The sequence below is a fragment of the Rhododendron vialii genome, chromosome 7a (assembly GCF_030253575.1).
Source record: "Rhododendron vialii isolate Sample 1 chromosome 7a, ASM3025357v1".
Lineage (NCBI taxonomy): Eukaryota > Viridiplantae > Streptophyta > Magnoliopsida > Ericales > Ericaceae > Rhododendron > Rhododendron vialii.
In genome coordinates this window covers 25698995-25725328 of record NC_080563.1, presented here as the reverse complement: position 1 = coordinate 25725328, position 26334 = coordinate 25698995, and the positions used below count along the sequence as shown (strand labels likewise).

The window sequence follows — 26334 nt, the reverse complement described above, 5'->3', positions numbered from 1 at the left end:
CGCAAGAAGACTAGTGAATTATCCCATGATCATCAAAAAAGTGAGAAAGAGCATTATGAAAATATTCACGTGCATTATCGGAACGAAAAATACGAATGCAAGTATCAAACTGAGTCTTTATTTCTGCATAAAATGACTTAAAGACAGAAGACAACTCTGATCTCGTTTTCATAAGATAAAGATATGTAACATGAGAGAAATCATCGACAAAAATAACATAATACTGAAAACCAGCTAAAGTGGGAACATGAATAGGACCACAAATATCCGAATGTACTAACTGGAAAAGACGTGACACACGACGCTCAACCCTAGGATAAAAAGACACTTGACGGTGTTTACTAAACTCACAGACTTCACATTGCAAGTCCTTAACATGACTACATGATGGCACCAAACGCTTCAAATTCGGAAGTGAGGGATGACCCAGATGACAATGTTGTTGATAGGGAGAAACAGATGACTGAAGAGCAACAGATGCAGGACAGATGTCATCAGTAAAGTAATATAGGCTGCCATGTTCAGTACCCCCACCAATCTTCCTCCTCGTCTTTAGATCCTGAAACACACAACCATGAGAAGAAAAAGTGATGGAGCAGTTTAAAGATTTCATAAGTTTACTAACAGACATAAGATTAAATGGAAAACTAGGAATATGAAAGACAAATTAAGAGATGGAGTAACAGAAACGGGACCCAAACCAGTAATTTCAGAAGTAGAACCATCAGCTAAGGTGACACGAGATGGTGGACCAACAGATCGACGACTGGAAAAGATAGTAGATGTACCAGTCATATGATCTGAAGCACCAGAATCGATAACCCAAGGGGTGGAAGAACAAGACGAGGCAACACAAGCAATGGAGGAACTGGTTTGAGCGAGCGTAGCTATAGAGGATGAAGTTTAATTTGACACAAGTCGCTGATACTCTTCTGCAGAAATAGTCACCACAGAGTCGGCAGGGTGAGGAAGTGGTTCAACATCCTCAAAAATAGCAGCTTGATGATCCTGAGGGAACCCATGGAGATCATAGCAAGTCTCCACGGTATGATTGGTCCCCCCACAATGAGTACATGATCGGGAATCACGGCCACGACCACGACTACCTCCCCCTGACATGCGACCACCAAAACCACGACCAAAACCACCAATACTAGAACCAAGATTACCCATACTAGAATCACGCCTGCCAAAACCACGGCTAGAACCACGTCCACTAAATCCACTCATGACCACGACTGTTAAAACCAGACTCGCGGCCGCAACATGACCACGGCTAAATGAAGTACCAGAAACAACGGAAGCCAATACTGAACGATTAGGAGGTGGCGTAGACACAGATATAGAAGACTGACAAAGGCGACTAAATACCTCGCTGAGAGAAGGTAGATCACGAGACCCCAATAGATGATTACGAACAGGACCATATGTGGATGATGCACCAGATATAAACCGAGCAACCTGCATACGCTCACGCTGGCTCCACATGACCTGAACATTAGAGGAAATCGGTTCGCATATATAGCTCTTCACAGATACCACGGAATTTAGCAGAATAAGATTCCAAAGATAAGTCACCCTGTGAGATAGAAAAGGACCGATGAAGATCATATGTGCGATGGAGATTGTTAACACCAGAATACATCTCTTGAGCCTGTGTCCAAACTTGTTTGGCCGTAGGTAAGAAAACCAGAAAACCAGTGTGCTAGCAATATGTTCTTCCATACTATTCCATAAATCAGACCGAATATTAGCATCCTTAGATACCCATGCCTCATATGTGGTAGCAGTCGGTGCGGGAGGATCATCTGTCAAATAATGATAAAGTTTCTGACCCACATAATAAACCTCGACTGCTCTAGCCCAAACAACATAATTCTTACCATTCAAAGGGGTGGAGGTAATAGACAACCTCTCATGAAACCGAGAAGAACCAGACAAACTTGCAACAATAGTAGAGCTAGTAGCAGAACGAGATTCAGACTTGGACTCATCCATTGCACCGAATCAATACCAAGAAAAATCAACCACAGGAGCAAAACTCAACAGCCAATACTAAAATAACATAAACCACCTACAACCCACAACCAACCGAAATATCCAATCTCGAACAGATAGCAACATAAATAGGTATCGATTAAGCCACAAAACCAGAAACCCACCAAACAGATACTCATAAGGCTTGCAATACAATAACTAGAGTATGAACAGAAGACATACGGACTGAAAAATCACTGATCTACCTCAACGTCATGCAGATAAATCAAGCAAGAGAAGACCCAGTGGTTTTTGAAGAAAATCCAGCAGATCTAGGGTCTCACCGGAGGTAGATATGCCCTGGAGGAGGTTCGCCGGAGGTTGGCGAGTGGTCGCCGGAGATCGGCGAGGGTCGGCGATGGTCGACGGTGGGTGGTGAGGGCCGGCGGTGAATTGGGCTAGCGCTTGGAGTTTGGGGTTTCGACGGTGGAGGATTTCGGAGAAGATCTAGCAGATCATCGGAGACCGGTATGACCTGGAGAAGCGTCGCCGGAGGTTGGCGAGCGTCGGCGATGGCCGGTGGTGGGTGGCGATGGCTGGCGGTGGACTGGGCTGGCTTTTGGAGATTGGGTTTTCGACTGTGGAGGTCTAGGGTTTGGAGGTTCTGATGTCGGCAGTAGAGGAGGCTAGAGTTTTGACTATGATGGTTGATGATGGATGGTGGACAACGGCGGGTGGTGGACGGCGATGACTGGTGGACGAGAAAAAGGTTATGGTGGGAGACTAAGGTTAGGATCATGCTTTGATACCATGATGATTGGAAGAATAATAAAAGTGTGTAGAGTGTTAACCAACCCTAACACACGTAAGCTTTATTTATATTATGTGGTGACTAGTTACATAACATAAGCAACCAATGTGGGATTTAGTCCAACTCTATTCTACCAGCAACCTTTACCTTCTCTATCATTGTATCCCACATGTCATAGACCAAATGAAGACAAGGATTATCCGTGTCACAAATCCTTAACATATCATACATGGGAGAGGTAAAAGAAAGTATATAATCAATGGAGTCCCACCAAATGTCATCTAGCACATTCTCTTTCACAAACTTTGATTTTCCCGTATCATCCTCTCTATAAGAATTCCACCTCGGGCTTATAACCATGGTTTGAAGACTGGCTTTAAGAAGCTTGAATCTTTTAAGCATAACCATTATAGAAGCAAAACGAGTACTTGCAACCGAGAGCAACTTCAAAGGAATGAAGTCATTGAAGATAGACAACCTCATGGAATGGTTCATGATGTAATTCTTGATGAATGAAACATCATCCGCAACGATCGTGATCCAAGAACACTCGTCATAAGTTACTTGATTATTTTCCACATTCTTTGCTGCACAAATATTTTGCAAGACAAGGTTGAGAGTGTGGACCACACATGGTGTCCAAGAGATGTTAGGATATAATCCTTCAATTAGAAGTCCCGCACCGGCACAATTCATAGCATTATCTATGATTACTTGAACCACATTTTCAGGGCCAACCTCCTCTATCACTTCTTTCAACAACTCACAAATGAAATACTTATCTTTTGTGTCACCAGAACAATCCACGGCTTTGAGGAACATAGGCCAGCACTCCGTCGCTGCCATAAAATTGATCAAAGGCCTTCTTTGCGAGTCACTCCATCCATCACTCATAATGCTTACACCTTTCTCTCTCCATGTTCCCTTAATCAGTAGGAGCAATCTCTCAACATTTGTCTTTTCTTGTTGAAGTAAAGTTGTCCTCAACAAATTAAATCCCGGTGGCAAATATCCAGACAACTCAGTGATTTTAGATCCAAACTCAGTGATTTTAGATCCAAACTCAGTCAACTCGGTGCAAAAACTCAGCCAACTCAACCAAAATTGATCAAATCCAATTAACTCAATACCAAACAGCCTTGAATACCCAGCAAAACAACGGAAATCGACACTAATCGCAGCAAATGAGACAAACCCAGCTAGAATCGAACCTAAAAACACAGATTCGAGTGCTAAAATAATAGTTCGTAGGTGTAAGTCACTGTCTTCGGTGCCAAAATGGATTTCAAGCTCAAGAAAGACAGATTCGAGTTCAAAGAGGGGCTGGGTATAGTCGAAATCACGTGTGGGAGGGTTGAAACAGGGAGATCTAGCTTCGAAAACGACTGGGTCTCTTCCGAAATGCCAAAATGAGTGCTGTACAATGCTCGAAATCACTGTAGCAAGGCTCAAAAACACTGTAGCAGACTCGGAATCACTGTAGCAAGGCTCGAAATCACTGTAGCAGCTCGAAAATAAAAAACGAATGCAGATCTTGGTCGAAAATGGTGATTCAAACACTAGGTCGAGTGTGAACAGTGACGAAATGGACAGATTTGTAGCCAAGATGGGTGTTGAAGTCTGAAACAGCTAGAATCAGCTCCGAAAATGGTTGATTTGTGAGTTTCAAGGGTCGAAATCAAGTTTTATGGCTTTGGGTTGCGTAGATTTGGAGATTTTGTGTGGACTGGAGGTGACTTCAAGCTCCAGCCAAGATTCCAGCGCCGCTTTGGGGTTCCGGCGGGATATTCCGGTGAGGTTAGGTTTCAGGCGAGGGTTTCCGGCAAGATGAAGGGTGGGGATTGAGCCTAGAAACTCTGATACCAAATGATGCAATCAAAATATGAAAGGGAATCAAGTATTCAAAGAAAAGAGCAAAATCCCATTCAAGGGGATAAACCCCAAAGGATAGAGAGAGAAATTATGTCTCAATCAATATATTCAATATTCTTAATACTTAAAATGCTACCAAAATGAAAGACAACGTACCTATTTATAGACTCAAGACCCTAACAATACTAAGGACAGTAAAAAGACATGAACGCCACTAAATCCTACTGCATCAAAAAGTTAATCATACATTGTTTCAAAAAATGTGAGGAGAAGTTGTTTTCTTTGAATCGAATCGTGCTAATCATAAAACACTTAATCGGAGTTACATTTTGATTTTGATTTTGATTTTTTGATGTAATTCAAAGCTAAAAGCACAATATAACCTTTGATTATTTCTTCTCCTTTTTTTGACTTGTACGTCTTATTATTTTTTATTGTTTAGTAGTACATGGGCGACCAAGCTTGCCCAACCCAAACATCAGGGCCAGCCCAAGGGGTCGGGGTGGATAGATTACCAAGGTCCTACCTGTCCTCTTGTCCTTTTGTTCCTCAACCAAGACTGTGAAGTTAGCTCGTCTAACCAAGACTGTGAAGTTAGGTCGACACAGTTCAAAATTGGGTATCTAAGGAGGTGCGTCCCTTCATTTACAGCACAACATTCTAAGGATGTATTTTTAACAAGCATAAAGGCTGCCTTATCTTAACAGTTTTCTTAGCAAACCTGTTAACTATGCTGTTGCATTCTTCTACGTGTTGCAGTATTTTGCTACCTGCCTTGTTACTTAAAGTGGCTTCATCTTCAGTAGCTTTTAGGAATTTAAACAATGACTATCACAAGTACAGTAAGAAAAAAAAATTAACCATACTCATGCATTAAGATGGGTCTTATCATTCTTGAGAAACTTATAGGACATCAGTTTTTTAGTACTTTAATTTTCATTTTTACTGGCAGGCTATGCTTCAAATTCATGAACATATGCATAAGATATGGAAGAATCAAGTGGAGGAGAAGTCTTTGCAGTCAGGAATTTCTAGCTGGATCATGAACCTTCCCTTTGACACAAAAGTTAAAGAATGGATTGATGCAGAAGAAAGATATAATCAAGAAGTATATATGAAAAATATACTTCCTGCTGTAGCGGATAAGTTTCTTGTCGATTGGCAAGCAAATCAAAGAGGTGCTAGCATCCTATGCTTTGATGAGATACAGGTAAGTTGTTCATGCCTTAAATGTGTTAAGCTTCTTTGGAAATTCGAATTAAGTATAAACTTTGTGTTTTGCTGCATCACCTGTCACAATTAGCTTGAGCATACGCAAGCCATATGCCTCCCCCGCCTCTCTCCTCTTGATGTTAGACTAAAACACATTGACACCCTATGAGCACCGTTACGGGCTCGCACATGGCAGGGGACACGGGCTCGGATAAGGAACATTGGCAATTCTCTGAAAATGGAGACACAGACACGTCAGGGACACTAATATTTAAAGAATAAATTTTCAGCTATTCAAACATACATTGGTACCACCAAATATTTGGGTTAGGACACTCTTTTTCATCATGTGGGAGTTAGAATTAATTCCCGTTTATTTACTTCTATCCATGTGGGTAGGAAAGAAATGTCTGTACGCTGCTACGAAATTTATTTTATACACTTCGGGAGGTTCTGTTTTCCTCTTAATTGGAGTTCTGGGTGTCGTGTTATATATAGTTCTAATGAACCAACATTCAATTTGTGAAACATTAGCCAATCTAATGCATTAAGGACTGATGGTGTATGTGTATTACACATACATATAACATATATTCTATATTACGCTTTTGATTCAATACTCTTGTATAAATGTTTTACTCGGGAAAAAGCTTTAAAAATTTATTGAAATCACCCTACCCTGTCCCCATGCGTGCACCCGGCATGTCCCTCCATAAAACTATCACAATTTAATCGACACACCATGTACGTGTCCTCGCGTGCGTTCCACATGTCGTGTGCCCCGGAGTGTTTGACACGGATACAATGATCTCTAGGAGTGTCGGTGCTTCCGTGCGAAGAAGCCGTGTAGAAGTGAATTGTCAAAGTGAATTATTTTTCTATCAATATGGATCTTGTTTGATAGATCTCATTGAGATCTTTAATACAGTGCAAAAAAATTGAAAAATTATTTTTCATTTACATTATTTTTGAGTTTGAAAATGTGAAATAAGTACTTATTTTTTAAGAAGGTGTTCTGGAACGGGGCCTAATATGGAAACTAGTAGTGATTTTTATTGATGTAGTAGTAGGGATTCTTTACGTGTCTGGATCTCCACTGTGTCGTGTGACACTGAGCTACTTGTTGAGGCTTGCCAAATTATTGCGTCCATGTCATACGGCATCTTTTTTCTGTGTTTATGCAGTTTATTTCAGCCATGGTTGAGCAATATTATTTGACTTACCACTTCCTGCTCTTAAATGACATTTTCACATCAGTTTATATGTTGGAAGTTCGAAGCTTGCAGAGACGCGCTCTTGTATTGTCAAATTATATCTGTTTGTTCAGTCTTTCATCAAAGTTGAAGCTTTCAATATTTCTTTTGGATTGAAATTTACTTTTGTTTCTGATTATGCATGCATATATTGTATAGATCGAGCTTCTTGATTCTGCAACTGATATTATGACTTAAAAATTCTGCTTTATTACAGACTGTTGATGTGTTTGCTATTGTGGCCTTATCTGGAATTGTAAGCAGATTGTTGAGCACTGGAACTGTCCTTGTGGCCACCAGTAACCGAGCCCCAAGAGAGTTAAATCAGGTGTACATAACACTGGATTGCCTTAATTATTACCTTGGCATCCTTTCCCATGCCTTGTGTTGCTTTTTGTTGCAGTTGTCACTTTTAGTTAATTTTAGTTGATGAGCTTTTTATATGCACGAATACTGTTAGAGATAGATTGATATACATTGTTAGGCCCATTTCCGAACAGCTTAAGCTCTTGGGACCACTCGTAACTTAACATTGTCTCAAAGCTCAAGTTGCAAGAGGTCTTGGGTTCAAGTCTTTTTGTTTGCCTTTGTTCTCCGTTTGCATTCTGCTTCTCTCTTTGGTATTCTGTTTCGCTCTATCTAGAATGCTGATTTAGCTTTTGTATATTGGAATGTAACTTCCTATAAATTTCTTATGTGGCCTTGGTAATGGTATTAGACAACTTTTACGATTTGACAGTACATTGTTTGCTCTAATTGGTCAGGGTATCAAATTTTCTAGACCAGAAGCTAAAGCTGTTTTGCGACTGTTTTTCTCATTCAGGATGGTATGCAGCGGGAGATCTTTCTCAAATTTCTCGCAAAGTTGGAGGATCACTGTGAGACTGTTCCAGTTGGAAGTGAGATTGATTATCGTCGCATTATAGCACAAACATCTATAGACAAAGTGAGAACTTGAGCAACTTTAGGCTGACTCTACTCTCTTTGCTCTAGATGTCACATACATAACGGATGGGTAAATGCATAATTGACCTATTCACTATTTTTTAGAAAGGACAAGAAACAGGGCTTCCCCACGGGGCTAAGAACATCAATGTTCCTTTTCTTTCTTTGTTCCTTTTTATTTTTATTTTTGAAAGGTTGAGTGAGTGCCTTACTTATTCCCCTAACCATGAAAGTAAGTAGGATGGTAGATCTGATGCAAATTATCAGTGGATTAACAGTTGAGCTTCTGATTCAGTCTGAAGGAAAAGCACACCTTTTTGCTCTCAGCGTTCCTACTGAATGAAGTTGTTTAAGGGTGCAGGTTCCTTTAAATAAGTGGTTAACCGAGGAACTCTTAACTGTTTCAATGGTTGATCAATTTTGATGGAAAAGTGAATTGTATGTGGTTATTTAAATGAGAAGCACCTGATACTGGCTTTCTTTTGCTCTTAGACCCTCCTCAAAGTAATCTTGTGAAGAGTGGCAAATTTCCTTGATTTCAAGTCGAAATAAAAAATGGATGCATAAAGTGTCTTTTCAATCAAATGTGAATGATGGCAGATTTCCTTGGCTGGAATACTCTCTGCTGCCGAAGTAAATACTAAGATAAAGAGAAGAAGAGAAACTAGAGTTTCAAGAATATGAGATTTTGTACCATTTTTATAGGTTCTCTTTACTTGGTGTCCCATATACCTAGTTGTCCGGGATATGCTTCCATCCCTATATAACTGGAGTTTTGCCCTTATCTGGATGCACTCTGATCCTCATTAGGATAGCTTCCCCAACTTGGATTGTCTCCCTATTCAATTAAGTCTCTTCTTCCTTAAACATCTTTCCGAATATTGTGGACCAAATTGGCCTTACTTTGCCCATTTAGATCACCCGTTGACACCGCCTGCCACAATTGGGCGCAGTCCATCTGGAGTGTGTCCTGCTAGTTCAACTGGGCTTAATTTCCTATCTAGTAGAGCTAAATACCTCCTACATGTATTCTCTCTGCATGCATACTGTTCTCTCTTGTGTGGATCCATTTGTAGCCACCTCTCCGTTGTGGTCGACATATTAAACCTTTCATAATCCTACTTGGTATGTTTTGAATTTATTGCTTTAATGAGTTGTCCATCTTTAGTGTAGTATTGTTTTAAGCTGTCCTTTCACCCCTTCTGGATTGATTGTCCTGTACTGAGCTCTAACATGAAATATGCTGACAGTTTCTTTTATTAATCTATCAATTAGAGGAGACTAACTCGTGCCTCTTCTAAAGCCATTTTTATATGGACATATTAAGGATCAGTTCTCAGAGACAGCTATACCAGATGGGAACACTGGACTATTTTAGCAACCACTTGCGTTAATAAGGAATCTATAATACTAGCCAACTAACCTATTTGTAATCTCCACACTTTTGAGTATCTTTTCCTAGATTTTTTTTTAGTGGGTGCATTAATTTTCCTTGACACATATGCGCAGTTTGACTAAAAAAGCACAGGTGGGAAATTTATAATGATTTCTTGTGGGGCAATCTTTTACTTCGAGAAAAAACTCTATGCTCTGCTTGCTAAGATGTCACTTCTTTTAATGGTAGTGTACCATGAAACTTGTGTGTTTGCTCAAATCTCTTTTGTGTTCAATATTTCTATATATGCAGATTCACTACTTCTGGCCTCTGGATGGTATCAAAATTAATGAGTTCGAAAATGTTTGGAATGAGGTTGCAAGACATTCTGGAGGAAGGATCACCTCTGATACTATTGCAGTCATGTTTGGGAGGTACTATTAAATGTGATGTTATGTCCCTAAATGCGCATAATTAAGATTAATGACAGTATATTTTTTATCCTCATCAGAACGTTGGAAGTACCACAATGTTGTAATGGGGTGGCACGGTTCACATTTGAATATCTTTGCGGTCAGCCGGTACTATGCTTACTTTTTTCTACAAGTTTCTGAGTTGCGTTATTGATTTTTCTTGCTGTTGTACTTTCCATTGTTTCATGACTTTGCTTTAACCATTTTACTAAGTAAAGGACTTAAAGTATCCATAAGTGACTCCAAAATTAGAATGAACTACAATTAATAGGAGCATGTAAATCATTAAAGTCAACATATGTTTAGGGGTAAATTTTAACTCCTCTGAGGTTTCTGACAATGATAGACACCTCCCCTCACATTTCTGAAATTGCACCTACCTATGTTTCATTTCTTAAAGTATCCACAAGTGACTCCAAAATTAGAATGAACTACAATTAATAGGAGCATGTAAATCATTAAAGTCAACATATGTTTAGGGGTAAATTTTACCTCCTCTGAGGTTTCTGACAATGATAGACACCTCCCCTCACATTTCTGAAATTGCACCTACCTCCCTTGTTAGACTTATTGGCTAAAAGATGTTAACCGAGCGCGTGAATGTAAAGTTTTACCCTTTTATTGACCTCCCCTGAGGTTTCTAACAATAGCAGGTACTTCCCCTTGGTCTCTCTCTCTCTCATTTAATTTAATTTAGTTGTCCCAAAAAATGAAAGTTTTACTTCATTTTATCTCTAATTTCTTTTGAAAAAAACAAACTTAAAAATTATATTTTTTTGCCTATTTTTTTAAAGATTCAAATATTTAGTTTTAGATTCCTGTTCATTGAAGTTGCGAAAATTTAATTCCGACAAAATTCTAAAGGTATTTGTTACCAATTGGGAACCCATTACCATTTTTCCAAATATGATTTTGTTGCTTTACAAATTAAATTGAATTTTATTAGAGCATCCTAATCATAAATATCATTATCGGAAAAAAATATGGGTAAATCATGTAGGTGTGAAGTCCTTTTTGGAAAATAGGAGAGTAATTTCGACATGTGTACTGCTAATTTAAACCGGCCTCGATTAGCAACTAGATTCTGTATACCATAGAATTTTTTAATACCATGAACCGCTTAATCTTTTAATCACAAATTTGTCTTAGTAGATCCAAAAGTTTGGAAAATGTTCGGCTGGAGAAAAAAGATAGTTTGGCTAAGAAACTATGTTAAGAGTTTTAGCCAAAATATATACTTCATCTGTCCCATAAAGTTTGTCTGGTCTGCATAACGAGGACTTAGAAATAGTACATTTTTTTCAAGAAAAAAAATTATTTATTTTTTAAAACTTTACTAGATATCAATGAGTTCTTTTAATGTATGATATGAGAAAAGTTAGAATTTTTTCTTGTAAAGAATGTGTTATTTTTTAGTCCTCGTTATGCGGACTGGACAGACTTTATGGGATGAAGGTAGTATCTTTTTACTCCAATCGATTTTTTTTGAACTTTTGGATGACATATAACCTTAATTTAAAGCCATGAAATTAGAAATTTTTGTTATTCTTTGTAAGAACAATAAAAATTGAAGCTTCATGAAAATGGAAAGACACTATAATTTCTTTGTAGTTATGTCTACATATGCGTTTTGTCTTCAAATAATTCAAAAGTTTTTTCCATCTCCGTAAAAAAACTTATACATGCATATTTAAAACCAAATGTATATATGTCATCTAAATGTTTGAAAAAGAAATCGGTTGGAGAAAAAAGATGTTTTGGCTAAAATTTTTAACATAAATTTTTTGGTATAAAGATGGACAATCTAGGGTTGGGAAATAAAGTTTACCTTAATTTAAAGCCATATGTTTTTAGAAATCTTTGTTATTCTATGCAAAAAAAGAAAAAAGAAAAACCTTTTGAAGTTTCATGATAAAGGATAGAAATTGTAATTTCTATGTACTTATGCCTACATATGCATTTGACTTCAAAAAAAAGTCAAAAGTTGTTTCAAGTTTCCTAATGAAAAAAAGATTATGGAAAGAAACTGTAATTTTTTTGTACTTAAGCCTACATATGCATTTGACTTCAAAAATAAAAAGTTTTTTCAAGTTTTGTAAATAAAAATGCTTATGCATGCATATTTAAAATCAATATATATATAGTCCTTTTCAAGTCAGGGATCCTTGATTTTTCTTACGGTCCGGACCTCATGCAGAAGTCCACTTTCTCGATCAAATTTTGATGATCCGAACTGTTCAATATATTTAAAATGTGTTTTTCAAGATACCCACGAGAAATCGGCAAAAAAAATGACCGGAAAAGGCTGGAAAAGGGCTTGATCTGAGCAGTTTTTCATAAAAATTCAGATCAAGCCCTTCCCAGTCATTTTTTTTTACTGATTTCTCGCGGATACTCTTACAAACACGTTTTAAACACATTGAATGGTTCAGATCATCGAAATTCAATCGGAAAAATGAGGTCTGGACCGTAAGAAAATCAGGGATCCCTGACTTGAAAATTTCTGTATATATATATCAGGGCGGTTCCGGAGACACCTATAAAAACATCTCATAGTTCCCAATCAAATTTTGATAATTCGAGCCGCTCAATGTGATCAGAACGTGATTTTAAGGGTACCCGCGAGAAATCAGCAAAAAAATCGGAAAGGGCTTGATCTGAGCAGTTTTTAGCTCAGATTTGATGAACGGTTCAATTAAAAACTGCACACATTGAACGGTTCGGATCATAAAAATTTGATCGGGAACTATGAGATTAAGATTTGGGGTGTTTTTTTAGATGTTTTTTAGGTGTCCCAGGAACCGCCTTTATATACGTGTATATATATATACACACACACGTGTGTGTGCGTGTGTGTTTAATTTTAAAGACACGCGTGCATGTGAGATATGTATAATAACCTGATTTTTAAATAGTTTTGATTAGAAACATGAAGGTCTTTTAAATTGTGTCTAAAAGGGCATTCATGTCATACCATTGTTCTAAGGGGGTAAAATTGGTAATGACATGGATTTAGTAGCTGATGTAAACAATTTATGTTACCTAGTAACGGTCTTCTAATGGCAAAAGGGGAATCTGCAGCCGACAACTAGAGGGGAGGTAAGTGTAATTTCAGCAACGTGAGGGGAGCTGTCTGTCATTGTCAGAAACCTCAAGGGAGTTAAGTGAAATTTACCCTATGTTTAATGTGAAGAAGCAAGGTCCATGTGTTCTGAAAGTAACGAAAGAATCAAAGAACCTAGATTTAGAATATCACTCAGGAGGTAGCTTCTTGGAGAGAGGCACTTAGCGGTGATAGAGTTGACTGATTGAATGCTTTCAAGTTCTGTGACATTGAAATTGAAATTAAAATGAACCAGTCTTGTTCACTCTCTGTTTAAGGCTTACCACAGAATTTTGTATTTCTTTTTCTTGTTTTGTTTGCTTGTAATTTGCTATCTTTCCTGGCATTTTGTGTCTCACTAATGCTTGGTCAATAGAGAAGTTAAATTTATGGCTTGTCCAATTTATCAAGTGAATATTACGTCACATTAAACGTCTCAGGTTGGGGCTGCAGATTACATTGCCATAGCTAAAAATTTCCATACAGTCTTCATCTCCGACATTCCTATGATGAGTATGCGCATCCGTGATAAGGTTCTTTCCTTCTTCCCAAACTGTAATTTCCCAACGTTGGATTACCCATTTATGAAGTATGATATAATTGATAAATTGATGGGTTTCTGAAATTGCCGAAACCACTTCCTTTTTTTTTGCTTGATAAGTGAACTTTTTTTTTTGCTCGGCAAAAAGAAAGATTTTATTAATCATTGAAACAAGTTACTTTTATTAATCATTGAAACAAGTTACAACGATTAAAAGGAGCCAAAGAGTGGTGGCTTCACAATGAGAAAAAACCGGCAATCAAGCAAAGTTAGAATCCTTGCCCTCGACATTCATAAGCCTCTAAGGACCCGGGGAAAGGGGAGGGGAAACCAACTAAGGTTGGATACATCAAATGGGCCAAAAGCCCAAACCTAAAAAAATCAGAGATCAACCCAAAAGGGCCCATCTCCTTTCAAGAACCCAAAACTACCCTAGCCCTAGAACCAAAACCCTAACAGCCGCCGTCCCCCAAACCTGCCGCCTTCCAACCACCACCAGAAAGCCCACAATGGCCGAGAGAAAGTCCAGACACTGACAATACCGAATACACAGCGTCGAACACCCACAGGCTCCCACCGCCACGGCGAAGTCCAAACCCTCCTCAAGAACGGCTTGGGAGATCGTTGCCGCACGCCGCCGCTTCATTGTCCCCCTTTGGAAGCATCGAGCACCAGCAAAACCGCAGCACTCCAATCATCGACCACACCAAACGGCAGCCACAAAATTTCCCCTTAGCCATTAAGCCTGAAACCGAGAACACCCAAGAGAGAACTCAGACGAAAACCTTGTGATCCATTCCACCACTGAGCCCACTGACCAAACCTCGCCGTTAAGCCCAAACCAGTATCATCCAAGGAAAAATATACCGGTGGATGGTCGGTGAAACCAGTGGCAGACGAAGAAAGAATGGGAAGCAGCAACCGAAAGAAAATGGCAAAAGGAGGAAACTAGAATAGGGGGGAGCAAATAGAAGAGGGGAAGGAAAAAAGTGAAGGGAGAAAGCATATAGAGAAGGAAAGATAAGATGAGAAAAGTGCCCGGGGGGAAGACGAAAAAGCGGCGCCTCCTCCTCCCCCCAAAAGCCGTCGTCAACTTGGAGTTGTGGCTTTCTCCCTCATGCTTTTGCAGTCCAAAAGGCTTGATAAGTCATCTTATTGCCTGACGTGACCAAGGAATCTTGACATTTGTGTTTTATCTGACATTAGGTAAACACATCAGTAAAACTGAATAGAGTGGGAACAACCTATTACATGTGCAGCTTTTTGCCATTTCAAGCAACTGGGCTGTCAGTTTCCCTTGTGCCTGCAAAGATTTGGTTTGAAAACATCACTAAGCCTGAGATAACTTGTGGAATGTTTCTAGTCCTAGGTGTGTGGAAAAGAAAGGGGAAGGAGGAGGATGAGATGAGAGAGGGGGTGTGTGCTTAGTGGTTCTACTCTCCTCTTACATGCAAATACAGCAATAATCGTGGGCAATGAAAAATTTCTCCCAATTACTGCCATAGAAGTTGTTCAAATACCTATCCCCACATTCCCTCCTGTTACATATTTTTTGCCAGCCAACTTGCTAGCTGTCACATGGGACAAGTAATTTGTTTCCTTTTTTTTGTCATGAGATTTCATACATCATGTATTATCGTCCACTCGTTCTTGACTAGGCTTTTGGCAATACTGACTCTATTCGTACCTTTATAATTTTAGCATAAATCTGTAAGTATTTTAATCAGTTGCCTAATTTTGGGATAGAAACTGTGACCGTGACAAGAGTCATCAATCAGTGTTTAGCCTTTGCACTTCCCTGGGGAACAGTTGACTAGTTCCCTGTATCACAGGGATTTATGCTTGAGAATATAATAGTCAGGTTTTATTGTCCAGATAATAACAGGCCCTCTCTGCAGCTGTTTATGTCCTGGCTTCATAGCCATTTGTCTAACCTTTCTTGGGAAAAAAATTTGATGCTACTATGTTAGAAGTTTTTCTTGCAGTAATCAGATGAGGAATCTTTTTGTGCGTAATTCACAAGAATGATGACAGTAGATATTGGTTGATATGATTCCCCACATTGTTTGGGTATGGCATGGGTATAATTTTGAGGCTACTACACCTAATAGCTTTAGCGTTATAGGTTGGACCAAAAGTTTCTACTTGGTATCAAAGCGGGGCCATTCTATCCCACTGTTTAAAAATTAAACCAATCTACCCTCTATGATGACAAACTCAGCAAAAGGTTGCATGATAATAAAGACAAAAAACAGACTTCAAAAGCAGCTGTGAGGGCCACATTGGTTGGTAGAGAATGGGCAATCACCTAATATATTGTTGGGACTATTCCACCTAGTAACGTAAGCCCATGGAACTTGCTAGTAATGGAGTTGTTTTATGAGGATGGAACTTATATATTTCTAGTTGAGGATGACGCTGCACAAATGACTATTTTTTATTTTATTTTTATGCTTGGAGGCGTTGGAAATGTAGATTGCCGTACTATATCATGTCCAGGCTTTTGTCATTGGTGTCAACCATTTTGAAAAGTCCTACAATCCAACACCACCTTGTAAAATTTTTATAAAATATTATTACCTATGGACGTGATTTAAAATTTTGAACTCACGTGCTCAGGTCATGACAGATACCAGTTGTTTAGAAGAGTAAAAGTGTATAGGGTGTTAATAAACCTTAGCACACATGATTCTTATTAATATAGTGCAATACCTCATTACAATATTATACTAACCAATGTTGGACTAAGGTGATGACACTCTATATTCTAACATGGAATACTGGCCTCCATTGGATTCGACCTTGCGATCTATTACGAGGCAAGCCCTTTAGTTGCTTTCTCATGCTTACTCAACCAAATTGTCAAGGTAGTTAAAATATGCGGATGAACCATGTAAATTCATTGAGCTGAAATTTGCCTGTTTATGTTGGATTTTGCGTAGCCGTGGCCCTTTGTTATTATTTACTCCAGGCAGGCGTTATTTTAAGTTGGGATAATTATTGTTGATGCTAGTACTTTGCAGTATTCGGATTTGTTGACAAAGTAACCGCGTGGATTTAGATTATGTTTCACCTGTTCATTTTCATTACTGCTTTTGACAATGGGGAGTTCCTGCTTTTCAGGCGCGGAGATTTATCACCCTCGTCGATGAATTGTATAATTATCATTGTTCACTCTTTTGTACGGCAGCTGCCTCTATTGATGATCTATTTCAGGGAACTGAAGAGGGAAAGCTGTTTGATTTGGAAAGGCAAGTTTATTTTTTGGTTCTCTTGCTACACCTGTTACTTCCTTGGGCTGTTGACTTATATTGAAATTTAAAACTGGTGCTTTTGAAGATTTTCTCTCTCAGTTTTATCTGAGAATGTTAACGGGTGTTGTGGGACAAATATGGGATTACTCTTGTATGCATAGTGTGCACAAAATAAGGATTTTGGCAGCAGCAACATCAGGCTGTTAGTGGTAGATTTACTTCTGTGTTTTTGGTTGGAAAAGTAATAGGACTTTAAGGCCTTTGTGTCAGTGGCTGTTTGGAGCACACTGAACAATAGCCTGCTATAAATGCGTGTGGGAGAGGGAGAGGGAGAGGGAGAGGGAGAGAGAGAGGACAAACACAATCAAATTCTCGTATAAGTTCTGTTACTCTTTGAAATGTGGCATTCTTGTGTTATTGACAGATCGATATATTTTGTGCAAATTTCCAGGAGGGTGGGAGGGATCACAATCACAATCAAATTCTCAATAAGTTCTGTTACTTGTTGAAACGTGGCATTCTTATGTTATTGACAAATCAATATATTTCGTACAAGTTTCCAGGCCTACAAAAGTAACCATTATCTGATAAAGGACGATTTTTACTTTTTCTTGGTTTTCAGTCCCTGCAACTTTTAATGTAATGCAACCAAGGTTCAATAGGGACTACCTTTGGTGTACCTACGCTTCTGTAACTGCACGAAACGAACCCCATCCATAAAACCAGATCTAGCTTCTGATGAACACTTTACAACAGATAGTAGCAGTTTAGGTTTCCTTCATCCTATGCTCTTTCTTCATAAAAATGTCAGGTATGGATTAACTAGACTGTGGGCTTTATTTATGGATGCAGTTGAGAAGAGAACATATTAAACTAACAACGCTTATTAGCAATTGTCAAACTGGCAGTTTCATCTCCAATAAATTTTTCCTGTTTTTAGTGTGTTGTGTGTTGAAATAAGCCTATATTTTGCGTGGGCTATGTGTTGAATAGTTTATGGATGGCTCATCTCTATCTCATGAGCATGGTTTGTACAAAACCCTATCCAAATGGTGATTTAATTGTTGGATCCGTTGATACATGTTTTGGGCCTCTTTGCTAACAGTTTAAGCTTTTCAGAAATTGGTAATTTGAAACGGTATTAAAGTTTTGGTTTCTGCGACATCTTTGGTCCAAGCCTCTCTGTTTGGATTTGTTTATCGTATATATGGATGTTGCATCTCTAGGTGAAACTATCTGCTTTTCATAATTGGTAATCAGTGGTGCGAATTGATAGGTTTTTTTTTTTTAACTTGAAAAAAAAAAAACCCCTATTGAAACAGAGATAGGTTGGCACTTACATAAGTGCGCCTGCTCTTCTTTTCCAGTTTCCAATTTGAAACAGAGACAGAAGGTGGAAAGCTCCGTCGAAATGTTTTAGAAGGTGGTGATGTGAGTTCGGGAGGAGCACCTGTTGGTATTATTTCTATGCTATCTGGGGAAGAGGAGATGTTTGCCTTTCGTCGAGCTGTAAGTAGATTTATGTTTATCACTCGGGTGCTGTTTATGATGCTCCGTTATCCCTCTCACCATCTCTATGCACTTTGTAAAATGAAAGATGGAAATAAAGGCAATGAAGAATGACAGCCTAAAAAAGGAGTAATAAAATAACACAGACATTTGACATTAAAATTTCAGTCTAGTAATCATGAACCTTGGAATTTGATATGCATTACTTACTATATGCCATCTGTAGCCAAAAGTCAGAACTGTGATTAAGTCGTTAAACTAAAAAATTTGATCAGCTGTAACTGCTTGTCTGGCACCACTTCTATTTTCATGAGGTTTAGTGTTTTGTCAAAGTATTGGGGTAAAAGGTTTGTTGAGGTGAGTATAATGGTTTCTCTATTACAAGATACAAAAGCAATTAAACCTGTGCCTTTCCTAGTCTAAGCATTATACTATATGACTTGGTATCTTGGGCGACATGAAGAAAAGTAGCTCCCATTGCCCTTGGAAGAGAGAGATATGTCCCTTCTCCCTACTCAGTGTTCAAAGGAACTGGCATATAACGGTTCCTAACATAATGAATTCTCCATATTCAGCTTATAAATTTTTGTTGCATCTTATCTTGTGATCTCTTTTTTATTTTTATCAGTCAATGGGATCTCCGTTGATCTGATTATTAGGCACTTTTTTTTTTTTTTTTTGTAGTTGCATTGGCTGTGCTTCTTACTGAGTTGTTAAAGTTTGACTATATCTGATTGTATCCTTCATGTTGTGATCCCATTAGTGATTTTCTCCGGTTCTTCGTAAGACACCCCTTATCCGCAATGAATGCAACTTTTCTAAGTTCTAAATATCATTCTGTTTCTTCAAATTTTGTGTTTAACAAGGTAGTTGGTTATGTAGGTCTCCCGCTTGATTGAAATGCAAACACCATTGTACCTTGGAGGAGTCCGCTACCTTCACCCTTATTTTCAGAAGCATCAAAGTTGTGATGCCAAAAATGAGATCACATCACTATCCAATCAATTACTCTGAGTACGAAATACGATGCTCATTCATCCTATCGTGTTTGTTCATTAACTTGTCTCGCTCCTCTAGCCCTGCATTTATCAGTTACATAAAAGGTTATCAATAAAGGTACGAGTCTTTTTCCAGTTTCAATCGCTTTATTCAATATGTTCTTTTGCGCCTCAGATTCACCAAACAATCAAGTCAGCCAAACGACATTATGCCCTTGGTTGATGAGAAACACCTCTACTTAGGGCATATACTAGTTTGTATATTGGTTCTTAATGAATGCATGGATAAGGGCTGCAGACAAACTTAATTGCTTTAGTATTCAAGATTAGCTTGTATGATAAATGAGCAAATTTAATTAGAGGTTGGAAATTGTATGTCGAGTAAACCTGGTCGAATTATTACTAGAAGTTTCCTTGAGACGGGCTATTGTTCAAGCCTTCAAGGTAAGATAATTCTCAAAATTTATGCTCCCTAGATGTGAAATGATCTACTTTATTAGAAGCACTAAGGGCTCGTTTGTTTGACGAGATTAAACATATAGGGGCCGGTTCCGGTGACACAAATTTTGACACTATCTCAGCCTTTCAGCCCTTGAAACCAATGGCTGAGATTAGATGACATAAAGGGCGTCTCTCCCCCTCCCCCCCGTACTCTTATCTCTCCCCCTCCTCTACCCTGGGTTCCTATCGTTTCGCAAAGGCTGCAGTAATGACAAAGGACAAAGGTTATGCTCCTGTTTCCTCTTCTTCTCCTCCCATCAAATAACTTAACACCAGATCAAAAAAAGAAAAGGATAATCCAGACAAGAAACTACTCTTCCTCTCCGAAATTCTTGATTTATGGCGACCACGGCTGTAGTAGATACAATAGAAACAACAGCTCAAATGCCCATTTGCCCGCTGGCAAGCACACTCTCTGTAGGTTGATCTGGGTTTTGTTCGAGCTTTCTCCTAAAAATTAGGGCCCAATTTTATTTTAGATTTGATTTAATTTTGATTTTCAATCTATACTTCCTAGATTGGCAGGAATTGGTCTTTAACATCTTGCAAAATTAACCAGATTTCATGCAAGTGATAGAGCTGGTGAGTGAATATTGGAACTATTTATTCGGTTGCTGGTTTACGCAATAATCATGAGCAAAATAGCCACAGTTGGTTTGAAAATCCAACAGTAGAGGAATGTGATCTAATCTCAGCCCTTGGTTTCAAGGGCTGAGATGGAGTGTCAAAACTTGTGTCCTCAGAATCGGCCCCAAACTTGTATCAGTGGTGTATATCAATCTTTATCCTATGAGGGATCCCTTACTTTACTAAAATGTGGACCTTCCATTTCCCTATTAAATTTTGATGATCTGAACTATTCAATGTGTTCAGAACGTGATTTTAAAGGTCCCACAAGAAATCAGCAAAAAAAAGACAAGGAAGTGCTTCATCCGAGCAATTTTTTATTTAACCGTTCAATGAAAAATTGCTTGGATGAAGTACTTTTCGGTCATATTTTTTTGTTGATTTTAGACGGGGACCTTTATAATCACGTTCTGGTCACATTGAACGGTTCGGATTATCGAAATTTGATAGAGAAAATGGAGGTCCACTGGATCAGTGGTGTATGTGTGTGCGCGCGCACACACACGTATATAGACATTCTCTTCTAAAGACCACCTCATTTTAGTTAATTTTAGTAACCAATGATTTCATCGCGTAGGTAACCAATGATTTCATCCATCCAACTTGGGCCGAGGTCTATGTTGAGGACCGCGTGGCTTAATATGTCAAGCTCGAAACTGGGCTTATCAATTACGCTGAGGGAGATAGATCGATGTTCTGAAGAGGAGCAGGCCGAGGCGAGCCCTGCGAGTGCGTCGGCATGGGCATTTTGCTCTTGGGCGATATGCTCGACGCGGATAGCCTTAAAAGTTTTGATGAGCTGGACGGCAGAATTAAGGTAGGTCCGCATTCGGTCGTCCCGGGTTTCGTATTCTTCCGACAGCTGGTTGACTATTAGTTGGGAGTCGCTATAGACCACAAGTTCCTCGATGCCCAGTGCATGGGCGGTCTTGAGCCCGGAGATCAATGCTTCGTACTCGGCCTTGTTGTTGGAGGCTGGGAAAGTGAGAGAGAGTGAGTTTTCGTGTAAGAAACCGGAGGGGGAGAGGAGTACGATCCCAGCCCCTGCGCCTCGGCTGTTGGAGGTGCCATCGACGTACATTTTCCAGATATCCCCGTGAAATAGCTTCCAAGCAGAGCTTGGACTTGTCTGGAGGGCCGCTTCGGGTTGCGGGGACGGGATCGAAGTGATAGCGTCAGTTGGAGTGAGCTCGGCGATGAAATCGGCGAGGACTTGAGCTTTGATCGCTGTCCGTGGTTGGAAGTGGATCTCAAAGTTTGCAAGCTCGACAGCCCACTGAGAGATTCGGTTGGAGAGGTCGGCCTTCCGGAGAAGAGATTTGAGGGGGTACTCGGTCAGGATGATGCGATGCGACTGGAAGTACGGGGTAAGTTTTCGGGAGGCTGAGATGAGGGCGAGAATGAGCTTTTCCAGGGGGAGGTAACGTGTCTTGGCGGGAGTCATAGTTTTGCGGGAGTAATAGATTGGCTAGTGCTCCCGACCCTCCTGGCGGACGAGCACCGAGCTTACAGCGTGCGGAGAGACAGCTAGGTAGAGGAATAAGTCTTCCTGGTCCCGAGGGGTGATGAGGAGTGGAGCCTTGGAAAGATACTCCTTTAGTCGCTGGAGGGCTCGGTCACAGTCTTCTGTCCAATTGAAGCTCCGTCGGCTGCCCTTTAAGAGTGCGAAGAATGGCTGGCATTTGTCCGAAGAGCGGCTTATAAATCGATTCAGGGCTGCGGCCATGCCAGTCAAACGCTGAACATCGCGCTTGTTGTGGGGAGCCGAGAGCGGAGCAATAGCAAGAATCTGGGAAGGATCGGCTTCTATACCGCGTTGAGAAACGAGGTGGCCAAGAAATTTGCCGGAGCCGACACCGAAGACACACTTCTCGGCATTGAGGCGGAGCTTGTGTCTCTTGAGTATCGCGAAGACTTCGGCGAGGTGAGTTAGATGATCACTGGCGCGCATGCTTTTGACCACCATGTCGTCAATGTAAGCCAGCATAGTGTCGCCTAGTAACCGCTCGAACATCTTGGTTATCATTCGCTGAAAAGTGGCCCCGGCATTCTTTAAACCGAAGGGCATAACAAGGTACCCGAAGACGCTGTGGGGGGTGATGAAGGCCGTGTTCTCGACATCGTCTGTGCTCATGGCAATCTGGTGATAGCCCCGATAGGCATCCAAGAAGCTGAGTCGCTCGTGTCCGGAGGTGGCGTCGACGAGCTGGTCGATACGAGGAAGGGGAAAGAAGTCCTTTGGGTAGGCGTCGTTGAGGTTTGAGTAATCGACGCAGACCCGCCATTTGTCATTCTTTTTCTTGACGACAACAGTGTTGGCCAGCCACTTGGGGTACTGGACTTCTCTAATTGCCCCTGCGTTCAGGAGCCGGTTGACTTCTTCAATAACGGCCTCGGAATGGATAGAAGAGGACCGTCTTGCCTTTTGTACGACCAGGCGTTTGTCTCGGTCGACGTTGAGTTCGTGGCAAATGAAGGAGGGGTCGACCCCGAGCATCTCATATGGGGTCCAAGCGAACACTTCGATGTTCCGTTTGAGAAAAGCTACCGTCTCATTCCGATCAGTATCACAAAGTGAGGAACTAACAAGGAAGAAGCGGGAACCGTCTTCGGTTATTGGGATGCTGGCCATGTCTTCTACGGTCTTGTTGTCTGCGGGTCTACCGACGTCCTCCAACACTGGGGCCTCGGGAACTTCAATGAGATTAACCCGGGGGGTCTGTTTATTACTTTGGACGGCGTTGACGTAGCACTTCTTTGCCGCAGTTTGATCTCCGTACAAGTCTTCCGAGTGCCAAGATTTCCAATGAAACAGACCATTTGGTGATAGGTGGAGGTAATCGCCTTAAGCTTATGCAGCCAGGTGCGCCCGACAATTGCGTTGTAAGGGCTAGGGACATCTACTACCACAAATTCCATTTCAAGAGTCACCGAGCCGGCACGGACTGGGAGAGTGATCATACCGATGGGCCAGACCGGTGCTCCGTTGAAGCCGATAAGAGGAACTTCGGAGGGACGGAGGTCGGTGTCGGGAATCTTCAGATCCTTGAACAGAGGGTAGTACATGACTTCGGCCGAGCTGCCTTGGTCCACGAGGACGTGACGGACGTTGAAAGTTCCGATGCGTAGTGTGACAACGAGGGCCTCATTGTGGGGAAGCTGGATGCGATCGAGATCCTTCTCGGTGAATGTGATCGTCCATTTGGAACCGTCATCGGTTCCAGGGTGTTTCGGTTCGGGACCGACCAACATGACCCGCTTGGAGGAGGACGTTTAGCTCATCTCGGATGATGCGAGCGGCCTCAGAGTTTAGCAGACCGTGTATGACGTGGATCGTCTGGACCTCTTCCTCGGTGTTAGTTTCGGTACGTTGTGCCCGAGCCGTTGTCTTCTCGTGATCGATGAAGTTGCCGAGGTGGCCACCCGCAACGAGCTACTCTAAGTAGGCCTCGAAGGGCTTGCATGCTGTGGTGAAGTGATCCTGCTCGTTGTGGTAGCTGCATCGGACGATGAGATTCTTGATTTTTCCATTTTCGGTTCCTAGCTTTTGATTTGGGAAGGAGAAGAAGGGCTGATCCTTCACTTGATCGATGATCTGGTAGATAGGAATGGTGAAGACGGTTTTCTCGGCGTTGAAATCTCCTGGCTTCGGTCCCCTCTTCTGCGACTGCTTGATGGTGTTGACCTGTTTCTTTGGTGTTGGGACAGGTGCGGGAACCGGTGTGGATATCGAGGTGGTTAATGTCTTCGAACTCGTAGACTTCCCGATGCCTCTCTCCGCCTTGGACTTGATGAGCTGACACCAACCCTCAATACGAGTCATAAGGTCCTTCATAGAGTTTGGCTTATGGCGAGCGAGGTCGTCATAGACTTGCTCGTCCTGGGAGGTGAGACCGAGCTTGAATCCTCGGGCTGAGATGACGCCATCGCAACCTTCTATCTCATTGAATAGTTCCCAGTAACGACCGGCGTACTGCCCGAGCGTTTCATTGTTCCTCTTGCAGAGGGCCAAGAGGGAGTCGATCTCCTTCTCGTGCTTATTGCTAGTTACGAATCGGGCCATGAAGGCATCACAGAGGGAATCGAACGAGGAAATTGATCGAGCCGGGAGTTGATTGAACCAGGTGAGGCCCAGGTTGCCGAGGCTTGCAGGAAACACTTTGCACAAGAAGGCATCATCCGAGGGTTCGTTCCGAAGAAACAAAGACATGACGAGCTTGTACTGAACCAAATGAGTATACGCCTCGGTCTTGCCGTCGTATTTGGCAAACTTGGGTTGGGTGAATCCCTTGGGGGGGGGTAACCGAGTCGATTTCTCTTGTAAAGGGGGAGGTCGTGAGTAGTGTAAGTCGCGCATCGCGATGAGGTCGGATCGAACGGTCGGGGCCGTCTGGACGCTCTGTCGCTGTACGCTTCTTGGGGACAAATTTGTCCAATCGTTCATATTCCTTTCTCTTTGGGGCAACACTAACCGATTTCCTGGGAAAGCGTTCTTGGTGGTGATGGCGGTAGCTGTCCCGAGCGGAAGGCTCGAGGCGCTCAGTGATTGGGCTCCTGCTGTGTGCGTCGCTGGGGTGCGAGACGATGGGACCTCTGGCTCGAAGGCCCTTCAGGCGCTCGCGGTATCCCCTAGTCTGGAACTTCACAAGGTCGTCATCTCCTCTGGTCGCCCTTGTGAGGCTAAGGGTAGATTCCCGGCCTGTCTTGCCCACTCGGATCGAGTGGGTGGAAGAGGCAGAGACGCTCTCAGCACTGAGCCTCTCGAAGGCCGATGGTCTCCTTCGAAGCTGTATAGGGGAACGGGAACGGTCCCTATGCGATGTGTCCTTTGTGGCTCGAGCGTCTGTCGCTCTTGGTGGCTCGAGACGATCCTTGACTGAAGGGCGGGATCTGTGCTCCAGCAGGTGACCGACTTCGCGACTGTGAGGGGGGGTGTGACGGTCCTTCCTTCCGCTGCGACTCCCGGAGGAATGAGACGGGGAGATTTGGAGGAGGTGTTTGATCTCTGCCAACTCGTCTCGGACGTGTCTGTCGTGGTCCATCACCGTCGTGAGATCGTCGATTTTTCGCTCAAGATGGCGGATGTAGGAGTGGAGCTCGGAGGATGGGCCTGCGTCTGGAATTGACGCTCCGGCGCCAACTCTGAAGGATACATTGGTCTTTCCAAGGGCGGTTGCTCCGCCAGAAGCCAAGCTGTGGTCCACGAGGGAACCGAGCCCGTGGGCGGTACCACCGTGATGCGCGTCGTCGATCTCAACCATGTTTGATTCAGGAACGCTGAACGGAGCAGAAAGAGGAAAGTGGATACTGAAAGAGTGGCTAGGTCCCCAGCAGAGTCGCCAATTGTAGGGGTTCGATTTGACGGGACCTTGGCCTGGGTTAGGTTTCTTCTTCCGTAGGTTCGTTTTCCTGCTTCTGGACCTGCAACAAGTCACTAGGGCTGGAGTAGCCCAGTGACCCTCCGACGATCAAATCAGACCTCAAGGGAGAATATAGATCTAGGGTTTGGGAAGAATGACATACCTCTTTAGGTTAGAGTCCCTTTGTCTTTATAGACCTAGGTTTGCTTGGCCTCCAAGCTAGCACGTGAAGGATACGCTCGGGTAACCATCTCAGATGACATCATAGATGACGCACCGGATAAGGCGGTTACGGAGCACATGGCCAGACCTAGCCTAGATGATCCTATCTGCCACGTATCGCTCTTGGTCCCCTCTTGTTACGTTACATTCTTTCAAGAGACCTTAACGGAATGCTTACTTCGGTAATTCACCGAAGTATTAACAGGAGATTTGATACCGAGCGAATAACCGAAGGATATATGTCGTGGCCCGCCTGTACAGTTCTATAGATCGTACCAACATGAGACCTCGGTTAACGATG

At 41.7% G+C, this 26334-nt stretch overlaps 1 protein-coding gene across 8 annotated transcripts in view; it reads left to right on the top strand.

Annotated features, from left to right (window-relative positions):
- Positions 1–20115, top strand: part of LOC131334517 (uncharacterized) — a 32036-nt gene extending 11921 nt beyond the window's left edge. The window contains exons 6-15 of one of the 8 annotated variants that reach the window (XM_058369561.1): positions 5613–5870; positions 7343–7453; positions 7949–8071; positions 9758–9879; positions 9957–10026; positions 13462–13554; positions 16686–16813; positions 18184–18325; positions 19208–19339; positions 19499–20115. In XM_058369561.1, the coding sequence (XP_058225544.1) occupies positions 5613–5870; positions 7343–7453; positions 7949–8071; positions 9758–9879; positions 9957–10026; positions 13462–13554; positions 16686–16813; positions 18184–18325; positions 19208–19339 (1179 nt within the window). In that variant the 3' untranslated portion in view covers positions 19499–20115. Of the gene's footprint in view, positions 1–5612; positions 5871–7342; positions 7454–7948; positions 8072–9757; positions 9880–9956; positions 10027–13461; positions 13555–16685; positions 16814–18183; positions 18326–19207; positions 19459–19498 lie in introns of those variants that run through there. The other 7 variants (XR_009202199.1, XR_009202197.1, XR_009202198.1 and 4 more) reach the window with 7 other exon arrangements.
- Positions 20116–26334: the final 6219 nt, after the last annotated feature.